This window comes from Phoca vitulina, unplaced genomic scaffold (genome assembly GCF_004348235.1).
Source record: "Phoca vitulina isolate PV1807 unplaced genomic scaffold, GSC_HSeal_1.0 scaffold51, whole genome shotgun sequence".
In the NCBI taxonomy this organism is placed as follows: domain Eukaryota; kingdom Metazoa; phylum Chordata; class Mammalia; order Carnivora; family Phocidae; genus Phoca; species Phoca vitulina.
Window position 1 is genome coordinate 5,589,629 of NW_022589754.1, and position 18,227 is coordinate 5,607,855.

The 18,227-nt window shown below is 36.3% G+C and overlaps 1 protein-coding gene across 1 annotated transcript; it reads left to right on the plus strand.

Annotated features, from left to right (window-relative positions):
• Nucleotides 1–738: 738 nt before the first annotated feature.
• On the plus strand, nt 739–16,212 carry HMGN5 (high mobility group nucleosome binding domain 5; the record flags this gene model as incomplete). The annotated part of the gene is made up of 6 exons (XM_032387911.1): nt 739–926; nt 2,873–2,902; nt 3,444–3,473; nt 3,983–4,036; nt 6,442–6,582; nt 16,063–16,212. Coding segments are annotated over exons 1-6 (420 nt in total), but the record flags the coding sequence as incomplete, so codon positions are not given.
• Between the last annotated feature and the right edge of the window lie 2,015 nt (nt 16,213–18,227).

Genomic DNA, 18,227 nt, shown 5'->3' on the forward strand with positions numbered 1-18,227 from the left:
ACCCTTCACTAAATGCCACCTTTGGATTCAAAACCTATCGTATCAACACTTTTCCTCTGGATAGACCTTTGGTATTACAAACTTCACTCGAGGTCCCATTCTTGGTGCACTCTTGCCAAGTGGGATAACTGTTTATCAGGTGTCTGCACCTTCAGGCTCTTCTGCTCTTCCAGCTCCCAGTTTTTTTTTCGATTCTCCACCTGCAGGAGACACACCATTTTGGCACCCTCCTCTGCCAGGACTGCAACACTACTTTGGCGGGAAGTTCCCACAACCAGAGAAAGAGCTCCAGCCTTTTCTACTTTCTGAGTGAATGCTCCCCTCAGTTCATTTTCATCCTCCTGCCAGAGGTAGAATGTAAAGACTGGAGCCTAGACTCAACCTGGTCTCAAAAACACTTTCACCCTGGAAATAAGTAAAAGTGGAGGTTTTGGAGATTGTGGAGAAAGCAACTGCAGTGACTTTCGCCTGCCATTACAACATAAAAGAAAAAAAACCAAGACAACTCTGGCTTTCCCGCCGGTCTTAAGCTTGAACATTTTACATTTATCAAGTCCGCGTGCTCTTCCACCACACAAGCGGTCTGAAACGCCAGCATTAAGAGGGCTTCTGGCAAGTCCGTGGGCCACGCCCCTTGGGCAGATCAATTTCCTTTATTGGTCTGACAGCCTGTCACTCAAATCTGGCTCCCACTCCTGCTAACCATTCACGTAGTTTGGTTGCGTCTTGGTGTATTTAATGTTGCCAATAACGAGGGATTTTTTTTTTTTTTTTTTTTTTTTTCGAGCCGAGTACAGGTCGTGCTGCAATTAGTTCATTGAAAACTCAGTTGCTCTCTGAGCGCTTGGACAGAGACTGCTTTCGGCTTTTTTTCTGCTGATTGTTAAGATCTCCTATAGAGAGCTGCAACAATGCCCAAAAGAAAGGTAAGCGAAATGGGAAGATAGAAAGGGGATTAGCGACTGAAATACATATTTCTTAATCCGCAGAGATTTTTTTTTTTTAAAAGCATTTTCGCTTCTAGTTAGATTTTGTGATGTACTGAATGGAAGGGAAAGGAAGGGCAAAGAAAGATCGGTGTAAGATTTAGGATGGTCTTGCATGCAACTAGTAGTTCACTTTCGGCTTGTTTTGTTTAAGGGAAATAAATCGTTTAAGAGGTGTCTCCATGCTGAATTATAAACAGCCATAGCGCTGTGCTGTCGCTTCCTACCCCACCCCCCTTCCTCCGCTTACCCTATTGGAGAACACTTCTCTCAACCGCACTTCCAGGCACCAGTTTCCTCCTCAGCCTCGGGCTTTTCTCCAGGAACCGTCCCGTTTGGGGTAACTTAAGCCACGGCTTTCTCCCGTATTCGCCTTTGTTCTTCCCGTTTTCTTTTTCCTTTTTTTTTCTCCTTCCCTCCTCCACTTCTTGTCATGCCAGATGGCTATGCAATGGTAATCCTGTGCCATTAGGCGGCGCAGACTTCAAACTGTCCTAGAGAAGGGAGAGATTCACCTCTGCAATTAGTAACTTTAGGGCTAAGACATCTGGGGTTCACCAAACTCTGTGCGTAAAGGTGGAGAGATGGCAAGAGAACTGAGTAAGATAAACTATTACTGATGTTGGGGTAGCATGGATTTGTTCCCTTTTAGACATGCAGAATTGATCTGAGCTATTCCAGGGCTACAGGTATTCTGCAAACCCTCACTTCAAAATTTGTGACTCCTCTCTTGGACAGGAGATAAATTCACGCCAGGTGTTTGTTTGAATGTTTGTTTGTTGTTGTTTTTTGGGGGGAGGGTCCCTTAGAAGTGAAATCAAATGCTGTTTCCTTGCTTGACAAAATTGTAAAACACTGCGCTGATGTAAAGCATTGTGACTGTTTTGATATTATTCCTATTTATCTGTCTACCATCCCTATTTCTAGAACATAGGAGTAAGACCGAAATTCCCCCATGCTCTGGGGCTGTGAGTATGAATCATGTAATAGCTTGATAATTCCCAGGCTGAAGGGCTGCTCAGATACAGAAAGCAATGGTTTTTAATAACCATCCCCCTTCCTGAGATTCCCGCCGCTGAGCTTTTCTAGGTTTGTGCAATGGGTCGTGCTATTTTACGGAGCTGAGAGCAACCTTGTAGCAGGTAGTGGCGGGAAGTTTTAAAATCAGTGGCCGGCTCCTCAGAATAACGCATTGACATTGCAAAGGTTCCTTCCAAAAAAAAGAAAAAGAAAGAGAGAGAGAGGGAGGCAGACAAAAGAAAAAGAGAGAGAGCGAGAAGAAAGAAAGAAAGAAAGAAAAAGAAAGAACGAAAGAAAAAGAAAGAAAGAACGAAAGAAAAAGAAAGAAAGAAAGAGAAAGGAAGAAGAGAGAAGAGAAAAAAGCATTGAAGCATTGTTGGGGTTGTAGTTCTTGTATGAAAAACTTGGAAAGAATTGTCCAGTCAGTAGAGAGAATCCAATAAGTAAAATTGCATATAAAACATAAGGCAAAACAGGGAAATTACATGAAGTTCCGCCTTCATTCTGCTGGCCTCCACACTTTTTTTTTTTTTTTTTTTTTTTGGCTTTAACACTGGCTACAGCAGGTGGATTTTAAAATTTAAAAGGTTTGTTTTTAGGAGATGCAATTTACACAAAAGGATGGAATTGACTATCAGTTGTGTAAATTTATGTCTTGAGAATGGATTTGCATCTTGGTGCACATTTGCACGTTAGTGGACAGCAGTATGTAGCATGCTACTAGGAAATAACACGTGGCTACTTGAGCCAGAATCCAGGAAAAAAATCATAAGTGTTTATGTTACGACTGTAATTCATGCAATATTTTCTGATCTATGTGTTTATATCAATCATCTTATTCCTGTGTGGTTTTCTCATTTGTATAGGCTGCCGGTCAAGGTGATATGAGGCAGGAGGTGAGGTTTTTTTTGTTGTTTTCTTTTTTAGTTTTAGAATCTGTCTGAAAAAATCCACTTGCTTTATGAATTTGAGACACATAAACAGCTAAAAAATTGACGCCGGTTTGTATGTTTGTACCATATAAGAACCAATATGGTATGCCTGTGAGCTCTTTCAGAAGTATAGCAGGTATTGAAAATTCCAAACTTCTTGGAATTTAGGACCTTATGCTTAAGATATGGAGAGAGCTTCTTCCTTTTGAAAAAAAAAATTGCTTTGTCAGTTTGCAAGAAGGGGCTATATTTTTATTTCCTTGTTATTAGCCATTGTGTTCATTGAAGTTTAATTTGGGATTTTTTTTTTCTTATCTATGTAAAGGGTACAGGGGAGGGAAAATAAAAATTTATATTTCTACTACATTTTCTACTCAAGTTCAAAACTTCTTCTGTAAAAACAATGTTCATGTAGTGTTATACTAAATATTTTCACAATATAATAAATCTAGTTTTGTATATCCATAATTCTATTAACTAATTATTATTATTTTTTTACTTATAGCCAAAGAGAAGATCAGCCAGACTGTCTGCTGTAAGCGGTCGTTTAAAAAAAGCTTCTCATGCATTGTAAAATGTTAAAATTCAGGGAATTCTGGACAATACTAGTTATTTTATACAAGATTTATTTTGGATGTCTTTTTTTTTTTTAAAGATTTTATTTATTTTGACAGAGAGAGACACAGCGAGAGAGGGAACACAAGCAGAGGGAGGGGGAGAGGGAGAAGCAGGCTCTCCGCTGAGCAGGGAGCCCCATGCGGGGCTCAATCCCAGGACCATGACCTGAGCCGAAGGCAGAAGCTTAACGACTGAGCCACCCAGGCACCCCTATTTTGGATGTCTTAGTAAATAACTTTTACACCAAGGAAATGTTTGATTTTTTTGTTTTTTTTTTCCTAATGCTAAATAAATATTATTTCCTCAATAAATTGTTTCCTAAATAAACACCCATTTATTTAAATTAAAAGGTTGGATTTCATTATTAGTGATCTTTCTTCAATTATGATTTCCTGCCCCCCCCATGACTTGTGTTTTTTGATGCAGATGCCTGTGCCCATTACACCAGAGTTGAAGCCCAAAAGAACATCAACTCCAAAGGTAAATATTCAACATGCAATGCTGAGAGAAAATTGCTTTACTTCAGAAATAATTTTTTTGGAAAGGCATGCAGCTGATCATTTTGCTTTCTTTATTTTCTGTTTAGTTAGTAATATATTACATTATACCATATGGTACATGTAGGCTTTTTGAGTAAGGATATTTGTTCATGTTCTGTGTTTTGGCATTTTCATTAGGAAGAAACAAAACAAAAATTTAGTTGGGTAGACCTGTAAAATGTACATGCCTTTGACATCATATAGTCACAACACCAATATTCCTGTGAAAACAAAAGGTGTAAACTGTAGTAACCAAAGTAATAATAGGAGTAACTAACATTTGATAATACTTTACAGTTTGCACAGTTTGCAGTGTTTTCACATACATTATTTTTAAATGAACACAATTGATTTCCTATAGAATTATATACTCTGATGTTGTGGCTAACAACATGAAAAATAGAAATAGCCTCAATATTAACTTCACTTTCCCCCCTATATTTATATTTATTTATTTATGTGTAATTATGTGTAAATATAATACACTTAATTTTTTAAATTGCTTTATTGAGGTATGGATAATATTTTAAAGATTGGTTAAATTCCTAAAATCATAAAAGGTTAAAGCTAGGAGGAACATTAAAATCATCAAATCCCATCATTTTGTGATTGGAGAAACTGTAAATTGTAGTCATATTTATAAAATGCTTTGAATTCCTTCATTAAAAAACTGCTAAAACTAGGGCAAGTGAAGTTTTAGCAACAATAAGTGACAACAGAAGAGAAAGGTTTTTAAATTTTTTTTCTCTATTTCACATTTCAAGGTCACTATTCTGTAAAATTAGGTACCCAATTTATAGGTTATTAAGATAGTTGGGGCACCTGGGTGGCTCAGTGGGTTAAGTGTCTGCCTTAGGCTAAGGTCATGATCTCAGGGTCCTAGAATCGAGCCCTGCATCTGGCTCCCTGCTCAGTGGGGGAATCTGCTTCTCCCTCTCCCTCTGCCCCTTCCCCCCCCCCATGCTCTCTCTCTATCTCAAATAAATAAATACAATCTTTTTAAAAAAGATCTTAAACACTTTATTTCCTTTAAAAATAGAAGATAGGGGCGCCTGGGTGGCTCAGTTGTTAAGCGACTGCCTTTGGCTCAGGTCATGATCTCAGGGTCCTGGGATCGAGCCCCACATCGGGCTCCCTGCTCTGCGGGAAGCCTGCTTCTCTCTCCCCCACTCCCCCTGCTTGTGTTCCCTCTCTCGCTGTCTCTCTCTCTCTCTCTGTCAAATAAATAAAATCCTTAAAAATAAAAAAAAATTTAAAAAATAAAAATAGAAGATAATGCTATGATAAAACAAATACTATATAATAATGGACTTTAAAATGCATTAACTTACTTGGCTCTCAGTTTCTTATGTGTTAAAATAGTAATAATATACCTATATTGTATTTTATAGTTTCTAAAGCAATTTTACATATATTTTATCATTTGCTCCTTATAACATCCCTATGAGGTAGGTGTTATTACACTTTTTTACATATAAAAGACATGCACAAAGAGATTTATACTTTTGCTCAAGATCACATCAAGTAAGTAGCAGATCCAGAATTCAAACACAGGTTTTCTGGCCCTTAATCCAGTGCTCTTTACACACATAGGCAAAGAGCTTTCTTGGTCATGATTCAAGTCATTTCAAACTTGTAGATACATATATTGAGTCACCTCTGTCCCCAGGTTATCTCTTTCAAATATATCTAAAGCGATGCTCTTGCTAACATAGTATTTCTCTTAATTATTACCACTGGAAGCTTTGCTATCAACAAAACCCTGTTGCTAATTATTAGACATGACAGGTAAACTCCCCCTCTAGTCAAAAAGAGTTAATTTGTCAAAGTCTAATCTGATGCAATTAGCTCTGAGTGGACACTGGTCAGTATTCTAACTTGTTGCTTCTCTCTAAAAGAAAGTTTATTTGATTTATATCAAACCCATTATTCATTTTTTTAAAAGATTTTATTTATTTATTTGAGAGAGAGAGCACAAGCAGGGGGAGGGGAGGATGGGGGGGAGGGGAAGGGAGAGGGACAAGCAGACTCTGTGCTGAGTGTGGAGCCCTACGCAGGGCTCAATCCCAGGACCCTAAGATCATGACCTGAGCTGAAACCAAGAGTCCCACACTTAACTGACTGAGCCCACCCAGGTGTCCCAGAATATTATTCATTTTTAATGCTGCTTTAGGTTTAGGATGAAACTAAAAGTGTCAAGTGATATTTTTGTTGATATTAAGTTTATATGGATATTTTAAAGCTTTCTGTAATTCATTACAGCAGCTGGTAAAGTAACTTGGGCCATTTAATTAACACATCAGTTAAGTTGTATATTTATTTTTATTACTCTGTGTTGCTGGACAGAAACTGAAGACAAAAAATGCTTTGATGGAAAAAAATACAGATGCAGGTGTCAAAGCAATAGCTGAAAACAAGCAAGAAGAAGTTATTAAAGGAGAATGTAATGATGAAAATGCTGAAAATGGAGAAGCCAAAATTATGGAGGTATTTTACAATATTAACAGATCTGTCCATTTGAAAGTTTATCAACGGGTGCTGCTGAAAGAAATCTTATTTGCCTTGTACTTTAAAAGTTGAGAAACATTAAACGAGTAGTGGTTCTATAGTGTCTTAGTCCATTCCAGCTGCTATAACAAATACCACAGACTAGGTGACTTATAAACAACAGAAATTTATTTCTTACAGTTCTGGAGGCTGGGAAGTCCAAGATCAAAACATATATTTTGGTGTCTCGTGAGGACCTACTTTCTGTTTTTTACACAGCAGCCTTCTTGCTGTGTCCTGACATGATGGAAGGGAAGAGAGAACTCTCTGGGGTCTCTTTTGTAAGGGCACTAATCTCATCCATGAGGGCTCTACCTTCATGACCTAATCACCTCCCATAGGTCTTATCTCCAAATACTATCACATTGGGGATTAGGTTTCATCATATAAATTATAGGGGACACAAATATTCAGTTTATGGGATATAATATAATGGTATCTAAGGGGAAAATAAGAAACTGAATTTAAAATACATGAATTTACAGGTATGGGTAGTGGGAGTAGTGGATTAGCAATGCTATTAAGAGAATTAAGATAATAATGCCAGGGATCATGACTTATATTAAATACAGAGCAATCCTCTACTACTTTTGCCGGCACATGGGCTGTTTGTAAATCCCTTTCCAAGATCATATGATTCTTTTTTCCCTGCAGACTGCAAAAAAAATCATTATGTAAATGTTTCTTATGGGTCTCTATTTTCATATTTAATACATATCTTATTTTTAGGTATTGTAGCAAAACAATGAAAGTGAGATATAGTACCCAATTTACAGATCAAAGCTGTGCATTTAGGGAAATTTTTTTTCTAAGCAATCCTGTGTTATAAGGTAAAACAATTTTCATTTTTACTTTATTTGTTTATTTTTTAATTTAAATTGGTTAATATGCAGTGTAATAGTATTTCAGGTGTAGAATTTAGTGGTTCATCACTTACATACAACAGCCAGTGCTCATCACAACCAGTGCCCTCCTTCATACCCATCACCCATTTAACTGACCCCTCAACTACCTCCCCTCCAGCAAACATCAGTTTGTTCTCTATAGTTAACAGTCTGTTTTCTGGTTTGCCTCTCATTCTTTTTTTCCCCCATGTTCATCTCTTTTGTTTCTTAAATTCCACATATGAGTGAAATCATATAGTACTTGTCTTTTTGTCACTGACCTATTTCACTTAGCATAAGACTCTCTAGCTCCATCCACATCATTGCAAATGGCAAGATTTCATTCCTTTTGATGGCTGAGTAATATTTCATTGTGTATATATATACCACATCTTCTTTATCCATCCATCAGTCCATGGACATTGGGCTCTTTCCATAATTTCGCTATTCTTGATAATGTTGCTATAAACATCAGGGTGAATGTGACCCTTTGAATCAGTATTTTTGTTTCCTTTGGATAAATACCTAGTAGTGCAATTGCTGGGTCATAAGTTAGTTCTACTTTTAACTTTTTGAGGAAACTCTGAAAGGTTTTCCACAGTGGCTACACCAGTTTGCTTTCCCACCAACAGTGTAAGAGGGTTCCCCTTTCTCTGCATCCATACCAACACCCGTTGATTCCTGTTTGTTAAATTTAGCCATTCTGACAGGGATGAAGTGATATCTCATTGTAGTTTTGATTTGTATTCCCCTGATAATTAAGTGATGTTGAGCAACTTTTCATGTGTCTTTAGCCATCTGTATATCTTCTTTAGAAAAATGTCTATTCATATCTTTTGCCCATTTCTTAACTGGATTATTTGTTTTTTAGGTGTTGAGTTTCATAACTTCTTCATATATATTGGATACTAACCCTTTATCACATACATCAATTGCAAATATCTTCTCCCATTTTGTAGGTTGCCTTTTAGTTTTGTTGATTGTTTCCTTTGCTGTGCAGAAGCTTTTCATCTTGATGAGGTCCTAATAGTTCATTTTTGCTTTTGGTTCCCTTGCCTTGGGAAACATATCTAGTAAGAAGTTGCTTTGGCTGATGTCAAAGAGGTTATAGCCTGTGTTCTACTCTAGAATTCTGATGTTTTCCTGTCTCACATTTAGGTCTTTCATCATTTTGAGTTTATTTTTGTGTCCGGTGTAAGAAAGTGGTCCAGTTTCATTCTTCTGCATGTAGCTGTCAAGTTTTCACAACACCATTGTTGAAGAGACTGTCTTTTAGGATATCCTCTCCTGCTTTATTGAAAATTAGTTGACCATATAGTTGTGGGTCCATTTCTGGGTTTTTTATTCTGTTCCATTGATCTATTTGTCTGTTTTTGTTCCAGTACCACACTGTCTTGATCACTACAGCTTTGTAATATAACTTCAAGTCTGGAATTGTGATGCTTCCAGCTTTGCTTTCTTTTGCAAGGTTGCTTTGGCTATTCGGGATTTTTGTGGTTCCATACCAAATTTAGGATTGTTCTAGCTCTTTGAAAAATACTGCTGATATTTTGATAGGGATTACATTAAATGTGTAGTAAGCTTTGGGTAGTATAGATATTTTAACAGTATTTTTTCTTCCGATCCATGAGCATGGAATTGATTTTCATTTCTTTGTACCATATTCAGTTTCTTTCATCAGTGTTTTATAGTTTTCAGAGCACGGATCTTTTACCTTTTTGACTAGGTTTATTCCTAGGTATCTTATGGTTTCTTGTTCAATTGTAGATGGGATTGATTCCTTCATTTCTTTTTCTGCTCCTTCATTATTGGTGTATAGAAATGCAACAGATTTCTGTACATTGATTTTATATCCTGCGACTTTACTGAATTCCTTTATCAATTCTAGAAGTTTTTGGGTGGAGTATTTTGGGTTTTCTCTATATATTATTATCTCATCTGCAAATAGGGAAAGTTTGACTACTTCCTTGCTGATTTGGGTGCATTTATTTCTTCGTGTTGTCTCATTGCTGAGGCTAAGACTTCCAGTACTATGGTAAATAGCAATGATGAGAGTGGACATCCCTGTCTTGTTTCTGACTGTAGAGGAAGAACTCTCAGTTTTTCTCCATTGAGGATGATATTAGCTGTGGGTTTTTCATATATGGCGTGTGTGATGTTGAGGTATGTTTCCTCTGCCCCTACTTTGTTGAGTTTTTTTTTTTTTTTTTTTTTTTTTTTTTACAAAATGAGTGTTGTACTTTGTCAAATACTTTTTTTTTTTTTTGCATCTACTGAGAGGATGATATGGTTCTTATCTTTTCTTTTATTAATGTGGTATATCACATTGATTTATTTGCAAATATTGAATCACCCTTCCAACCTAGGAATAAATCCCACTTGATCATGGTGAATGACTTTATCAATGTATTGTTGGATTAGGCTTGCTGGTATTTTATTGAGAATTTTTGCATCCATGTTCAACAGGGATATTGGCCAGTAGTTCTTTTTTTAGTGGAGTCTTTATCTAGTTTTGGTATCCATGTAATACAGGCCTCATAGATGAATTTGGAAGTTTTCCTTCCATTTCTATTTTCTGAAATAGTTTGAGAAGAATAGGTATTAACTCTTCTTTAAATGTTTGGTAAAATTCACCTGTGAAGCCATTTTGCCCTTGAAATTTTGTTTTTTGGGAAATTTTTCATTACTGATCCAATTTCTTTGCTGGCTATGGTTCTGTTCAAATTTTCTATTTCTTCCTGTTTCAGTTTTTGTAGTTTGTATGTTTCTAGGAATTTATCCATTTCTTCTAGATTGTCCAATTTTGCGGCATATAATTTTTCATAATATTCTCTTAAAATCATTTGTATTTCTGTGGTATTGATTCTTATTTCTCCTCTCTTATTTGGGTCCTTTCTCTTTTCTTTTGGATAAGTCTGTCTAGGGGTTTATCAATTTTACTAATTTTTCAAAGAACTTGGTTTCATTGATCTGTTCTACTGGGTGTTGTTGTTGTTGTTTCTATATCATTTATTTCTGCTGTAATATTTATTAATTCCCTTCTTTTCCTGGATTTAGGCTTCATTTGCTACTCTTTTTCTAACTTTTTTAGGTGTGAGTTTAGGTTGCATATTTGAGATTTTTCTTGCTTCTTGAGATAGGTCTATATTGCTATTGCTTCCCTCTTAGGACCACTTTTGCTGCATCACAAAGATTTGGACTATGATGTTTTCATTTTAATTTGTTTCCATATATTTTATTATTTTCTCTTGATATCCTGGTTGTCCCATTCATTGTTTAGTAGGATGTTCTTTAATTTCCATGTATTTGTGGTCTTTCCAAATTTTTTTTTCCTTGTGCTTGACTTCAAGGTTCATAGCATTTTTGTCTGAAAATATGCATGGTGCGATCTCAATCTTTCTGTATTTCTTGAAGCTTGATTTGTGACCTGGTATGTAATCTATTGAGGAGAATGTCCCATGTTCACGTGAAAAGAATGTGTATTCTGCAGCTTTAGGATGAAATGCTCTGAATATATCTGTTAAGTCCATCGGGTTCAGTGTGTTATGCAAAGCCATTGTTTCCTTGTTGATTTTCTGCTTAGATGATCTTTCCATTGATATAATGGGGTGTTAAAGTCCCTTACTATTATTGTATTATTATCAATGAGTTCTTTTATGTTTGTTATTAACTGTTTTATATATTTGGGTTCCCTCATGTTGGGTGCATAAATATTTACAATTGTTAGATCTTCTTGTTGGATATACTCCTTTATTATGATATAGTGTCCTTCTTCATCTCTTATTACAGTCTTTGGTGTAAGATCTAGTTTGTCTGATATAAGTATGGCTACTCCAGCTTTCTTTTAATGTACATTAGCATGATAAATAGTTCATCACCCACTCACTTTCAATCTGGAGGTGTCTTGTGGTCTATAATGAGCTTCTTATAAGCAGCATATTGATGGGTCTTGTTTTTTTTTTTTTTAATCCATTCTGATACCCTATGTCTTTTGATTGGAGCATGTAGTCCATTTACATTCAGAGTAGTTATTGAAAGATATGAATTTAGTGCCATTGTATTACCTGTAAAGTTGCTGTTCCTGTAGATTGTCTCTGTTCTTTTCTAATCTTTGTTACTTTTGGTCTCTTTCTGCTCAAAAGGTCCCCTTTAATATTTCTTGTAGGGCTGGTTTAGTGTTTGTGAATTCCTTTAGTTATTGTTTGTCTTGGAAACTATTTATCTCTCCTATTCTGAATGACAGCCTTGCTGTATAAAGTATTCTTGGCTGCATTTTTCCCATTTAGCACATTGAATTTATCATGCCAGTCCTTCTGGCCTGCCAAGTCTCTGGACAGTTCTGCTACTAGCCTTATGTCTACCGTTGTAGGTTAAGGACTTCTAGTCTCGAGCTGCTTTCAGAATTCTCTTTATCTTTGTATTTTTCAAGTTGCACTGTGATATGTAATGGAGTTGACCTTTTTTTTTTTTTTTTTTTTTAATTTTGAGGGGAGTTCTCTGTGCCTCTTGGACATGAATGCTTGTTTCCTTCCCCAGATTAGGGATGTTCTCAGGTATAATTTGTTCAAATAAACCTTCAGCTCCTTTTTCCTGCTCTTCTTCTTCTGGGACTCCTGTAATACGGATATTATTTTGCTTTGTGTTATTGTTGAGTTCCCTAAGTCTACCTTAGTGATCTAATAGTTTTCTTTCCCTCTTCTTTTCAGCTTCCTTATTTTCCATAATTTTATCTTCTATATCACTGAATCTCTCTTCTGATTCATCCATGCTCATTTCTAAGGCCTCCAGTTGGGACTGCATTTTGATTATAGCATTTAATTTTGGCCTGACTACATTTCAGTTCTTTTATCTCTACAGTAAGGGAGTCTCTAATGTCTTCAATGCTTTTTTCAAGCCCAGCTATTATCCTTATAATTTTTGTTTTAAACTCTATTTCAGACATCTTATTTATATCTGTATTGATTAAACCCCAGCTGTGAGTACTACCTCCTGTTCTTTTTTTTTTTTTTTTTTTTTTGGTGAATTTGTCCATCTCATCATTTTGTCCAGAAAAAAAAAGAAGAAAGAAAAAGAAAGAAAAAATAACAATAACTACAGTAGCAACACAACAAAAACAAAACAAAAAAAAGAACTAAATCCTGGGTGTGTTTTGGTCTACTTGTTAAAAGAAACTAGATCCCAAGATAAGAACAAAAGAAAAAAAATATATATGTATATGTTAAAATAAATTTCAATGAAAAGAAACACAAAACAAAATATACATATATATATACATATATATTAAAATAAATTTCAATGAAAAGAAACAAAGAGCAAAACATATATATGTATAAATATATATAGTATATATAAAAATAAAATTTTAAAAAGAATAAAAGAAAAGTTGAAAAAATAAGAAAATAAATGAAAAAAATAATGATAAATAAAAATAAAAGTACAAAGGAAGCTAGATACTATTTCCCCTAGAGCTGAAGCTTTGCAGCACTCTATGATCAATAAACTTGGTGTGAGCAAATTGCTTGTGCTGGTCTTCTGGAAGAGGGGCCTGTTGCACTGATTCTCATGTGGACTTGCCCTAGTGAATATGTGCCTCCAGTGCACAGGGAGGCAGTACTTAGTGTAAGTGGCTCTGGACTGTTTTGGTGGCACTGTTTTGCTCCCTGAAGTCTTTCAGCACTGAGGGGTGGAATGAATAGGGCGGTGCCCTGTTCTCTAGACATGGAGCTGAAAATTTGCACCCCCAGCTCTTCAGTGAGCCCTCACTGAAGAGCAATCAATCATCTCTCCCTGGTTTCTGTCAGAACCTTGTGTTCACCCTGCCTATGTCCAAGCTTTTTTTATCTCAGGCATGTGAATGAGTTTCAAAACTCTAACTTTTAGGGACTCCCATAGCATGGACCCCTGCTGTTCCCCCTGGGTAGGGTCTTGCCAAACTTCTGCCTTTTGCTGGACTTGTCCTGGGAAAGTGGTCCCACAACTGCACAGTGGTTCAAAGTTTATGGTGACACAGAGCAGAAAGCTGGCACCTAGACTCGTTGTTCTCAGCCAGCTTCCCTGCTCCTATGCCTGGGAACAGAGCAGCACTTAGGCACCACCCATTATTCACGGGACCCAGGGGATCCTCAGACCATGGTGTCACACCTGGAATTCTGCCCCGCTCTTCCACCTGAGCACCTTTAAGCCAGACACGTCCTCCACTATAGCAGACTTCTAAACATTCTGATTTTGCACTCCGCTGCTTATAATACAATGCGGGTAGGCTCCTTAAGCAGGCCCCCTCCCCTCTCCTGTATCAGCAGCTATATCACACCAGATTCAAGTCCCTGCACCTCCTACCTTCTAAAAAGTGGTCGCTTTTCTACTTGTAGACTTGCAGTATTTGTTCTCTCAGACCTCTGATTGATTTCTCCAGTGTTCAGAATGATTTGATAACTATCTAGCCTTATTCAAGGGATGAGACCAACTTAGGGTCCCCCTACTCCTCTGCCATCTTAACTCCTTCCTCTGTCTTGCTGCTTTTAGATTTTTTTTTATCACTGTATTTTGCAAATTTAACTACAATATTTCTTGGTGTTGGCCTCCTTTTTTTTTTTTTTTACTCTTGATGGGAGTTCTCTGTGTGTCCTGTATTTGGATGTCTGTTTCCTTCCCCAAATTAGGGAAGTTTTCAGCTATAATTTCCTCAAATAAACCTCCTGCCCCCTTTTCTCTCTCTTGTCCTTCTGGGATTCATATGACATGAATATTATTTTGTTTGATGGAGTCAATGTGTTCCCTAAGTCTACTCTCATGTTCCAAAATTTTTCTCTTTTCTGTTCAGCTTCATTATTTTCTACAATTCTATTTTTTGTATCACTTTTTGTTCTGTTTCTTCTATCCTTGTGATCATTACATATAGTTAGTTTCAAATCTCAGTTATTGCATTTTTCATTTCAGCCTGATTGTTTTTTAGCTCTTTTATCTCTCTGGTAATGGTCTCCCTGATGTCTTCCATGCTTTTTTCAAGCCCAGCTAGTATCCTTATGATTGTTCCTTTAAATTCTGAATCAGGCATATTACTTACATTTGTTTCTGTTAGATCCCTGGCTGTGACCTTTTCTTGTTCTTTCTTTTGGAGTGAATTCCTCTCTTGGCATTTTGTCTAGGTCTCTGTCTTCTTCTCTGTGTTAGGAAAGCCTGTTGTGTTTCCTTTTCCTGACAGTAATGGCTTTATGAAGAAGAGGTCATATAGTATCCAGGGCCTGGCCCTTCCAGAATTTTCTCTTGTATGTGCTGTGTGCACTCTGCTGCTGTGTTTTGACTGCTCTATCCCCAGGTCAGTAGTCTGCAGAGGTTCTCCTTGCCTGCAGTGGGCAGTGTTTGGACCTTGGCCAGAGTGTGGTGAGTTTTTACTAGGTATGCTCTGGTCTGCTTGCTAAAAGAGACTTGATACTAATTCCACTAGAGCTGAAGTTTTGCAGAAGTCTATGGTCAGTAGATGTGGTGCATGCAGGGGTTTGTGCTGGTCTTCTGGGGGAGGGAGACCACTGTGCTGGTTGTTAGGCATACTTCCCTGAGAAAATCAATACCAGCAGAGTACAGGGGGGCAGATCTTGGTGTAAGCAGGTTAGGAAGCCAGTGTTGGAGTTGTGCTGTTTACTAAGATTGGTTTATGCTTAGGGACAAAGGAGGGAAATGGTGCCATCCTGCTCCTCTGTCCCTGGGTACTTCTAAAACTCCAGTCTTTGAGCCCCATTGGTTGCAAAAGGTCACAAAAATCAGCCCTTCTCATTTTCCCAGCCAATGGCTTTGGGGAAGTGTTCTCCTTCTGTGTCTTGCTGTGCACACCACTCTCTCTCACCTTTCTCTATGACCAGGGCTCCCTTCCCTCCATAGCACCTACTATCCATTTCTCCCCCAAACCATGTGTTCATAAATCCTGGCTTTTCAATTTGGCTTCTCCTCTGCTTCTATTTGTGCAGTTTGTTTTATCAGTCCTCAAGTAGATTTCTTGGGTATTTAGAATGATTTGATAGTCATCTAGCTGTGTTTGAGGGACGAGGCAAACCTAAGGTCCTCCTAGTACATGGCCATCTTAGTTCTTCCCCCATAGTCTACCCAATAAAAGACTTTTCAAGTAACTTTTTTCAAAGAAAACCTAAATCTCACTATTATAGAAACAAAATATTATTTCCTCAAGGAATGCATTTTGTTTACTCATTGAGAATTGCTGACATAGAATATATGCCATCTTTTCTGTATTTACTCTGTTTCCCATATTTGTAATGAAAATTCTGTATATGAATACATTTTCCTGAATTCATTGTTCCAAATATCTATTTATACATGTTTGTGTGGAGATATTTTAGTTAATCCTATTTCTGAGAATGTTTTCCTTATCTTGTGATATTTAGGAGGTGTTTTTCACAGGAAAATTACTTTCTCGTAAATGAAGTATCATTCTTTTCTAAAATAGATATAATTTTGTCTAAATACTCAAGGAAAATAGTTCAAATTTTCAAATATAATCTTTTTTTAATTTTCTCTGTACATATAGGCACCAGCTCCTGAAAAAGAACTTGAGGAAATGAAAGAAGAAAAAAATGAAGATGTTGAAGAAGTGGGAATAGAAAAGAAGGAAGTAGTGACAGCAGCAGGAGAAGATGAAAAAGATCAGGAAGGAGATGGAGAAGACCAAAACAAAAAAGAGGAGAAAAGAGAAGATGGAAAAGAGAACAAAGATGGAAAAGGAAAAGGAGATAGAAAAGAAGATGAAGATGGAAAAGAAAAAGAAGATGGAAAGGAAGAAGAAGGGAAAAAAGAAAAAGGAGATGAAAAAAAGAATGAAGATGGAAAAGGGAAGGGAGAAAATAGCAAAGAGGAAGAAGAAGAAAAGGAGAAAGAGAAAGGAGATGAAAAAGAGTGTGAAGATGGAAAGGGGAAAGGAGAAGATGTCAAAGAATTTGAAGATGAAAAAGACACAGGAGAAGAAAAACAGGAAGAAGACAGAAAAGAGAATGAAGATGGAAAAGAGGATGAAGATGGAAAAGAGGAGAAAGGTGGAAATGAGGAGGAAGCTGGAAATAAGGAGGAAGGTGTAAATGAGAAAGGAGAAGAAGATGGAAAAGAGGGCAAACATGGAAAAGAGGAAGATGGAACAGAAGAAAATGGAAAGGGAGATGGGAAAGTTGGAGGAAAGGGAAAGGAAAGTAAGAGGAAGGCTGAAGTGGGAAAAGAAGTAGCTGAAAAAGGAGAGGTCAAAAACGAAAAAAAAGAAGAATCTCAGAGTATTGTTTAAAGCTGCCCTATATAGTTTCATAATTGGTAATATGTGCCTCCATGTTGTAATGTTAATAGAGATAAATATTTTTATCAAATATTTTATAAACACAGCTTTTCTTTAGCATCAGTTTAATTTCAGAACATCTTCATACTGATTATTAGTCACAAAGTAGCTAACATGAAACCTTTATACATTTTGTGATCATAATAGAATATATAAAAATATGCTTTCAACTTTGTCAGTGAATTTCCTTTTGTGTAACTTATGTGTTAAATCTTTGAATTTTAATTTTACTCCTATATGTGATAATTTCACAAAGTGGGGAGATCCAGAAAAGTTTCTTCCAAAATTCTTGTGGTTCTCTAGGTTGCTTTTATAAAAAAGGTTAACTATTTTCTGTAATGCAAAGAGTTAGAATTCTTTCTCAGATATAACTTTATTATCAGCTTGTGAAGAAATAAAATTGCAATTCCATTTTTTAAAGATTTACAATTTTTTTTTTCAGAAGGGCAGTTCTAATTATATGTGTATCCATAAAATTTTACTAGATTGATCTTAATAAAAATTCTCTTCAAAAATAATTGTAGTTTTTTATATCTCTAAAAATATAGTTAGTGAAATATTATAGTGCTTGATTTTTTCTATTGTGATGTTCACAAAAGCGTTAATTTTTTTTGCACTGAAATAAAATTAACATAAAATTTACCATTTTAACCATTTCCAATTCAGTGGTTTTTTAGTGCATTCACAATATTGTGCAACTTCCACCACTATCTAATTCCAGAACATTTTCATCCAAATAAAAAACAAAATACCAATTAGCAATCTCTCCATTCCCAATCCTCTCCTCACCTGTACCTGTTAACCACTAATTTAGTTTGTCTCTATAGATTTGCCTATTCTAGATATTTCATATAAAAGGAATCATGCAATATGTGGCCTTTGTGTCTGGCTGCTTTCACTTAGCATAATGTTTTCAGGTTCATCCACATTAGCATGTATCATTACTTCATTTCTTTTTATGGCAGAATAATATTATATTCCATTGATATGCTACATTGTTTCTTGAGCATTTGAGTTGTTTCCATATTTTTGTCAATTATAAATAATGCTGCTATGAATATCCATGTAGAAGTTTTGTGCGCATATATGTTTTCATTTCTCCTAGGTATATATCTAGGAGTAGAACCACTGGATTATATAGCAATGGTATGTTTAACTTTTTGAGGGACTTTTGGACTGTTTTCCAAAGTGGCTTCAGCATCACATACTCTCACCAGCAATGTATGAAGGTTCTAATATTGCCACATCCTTGTCAAAACTTCTTATTGTCTATATTTTATTATAACCATCTTAGTGCGGTTATTTAGGGGTGGTTAAAATCATGGTGATTTTGATTTGAATTTCCATAATGATGTTAAACATCTTCTTATGTGCTT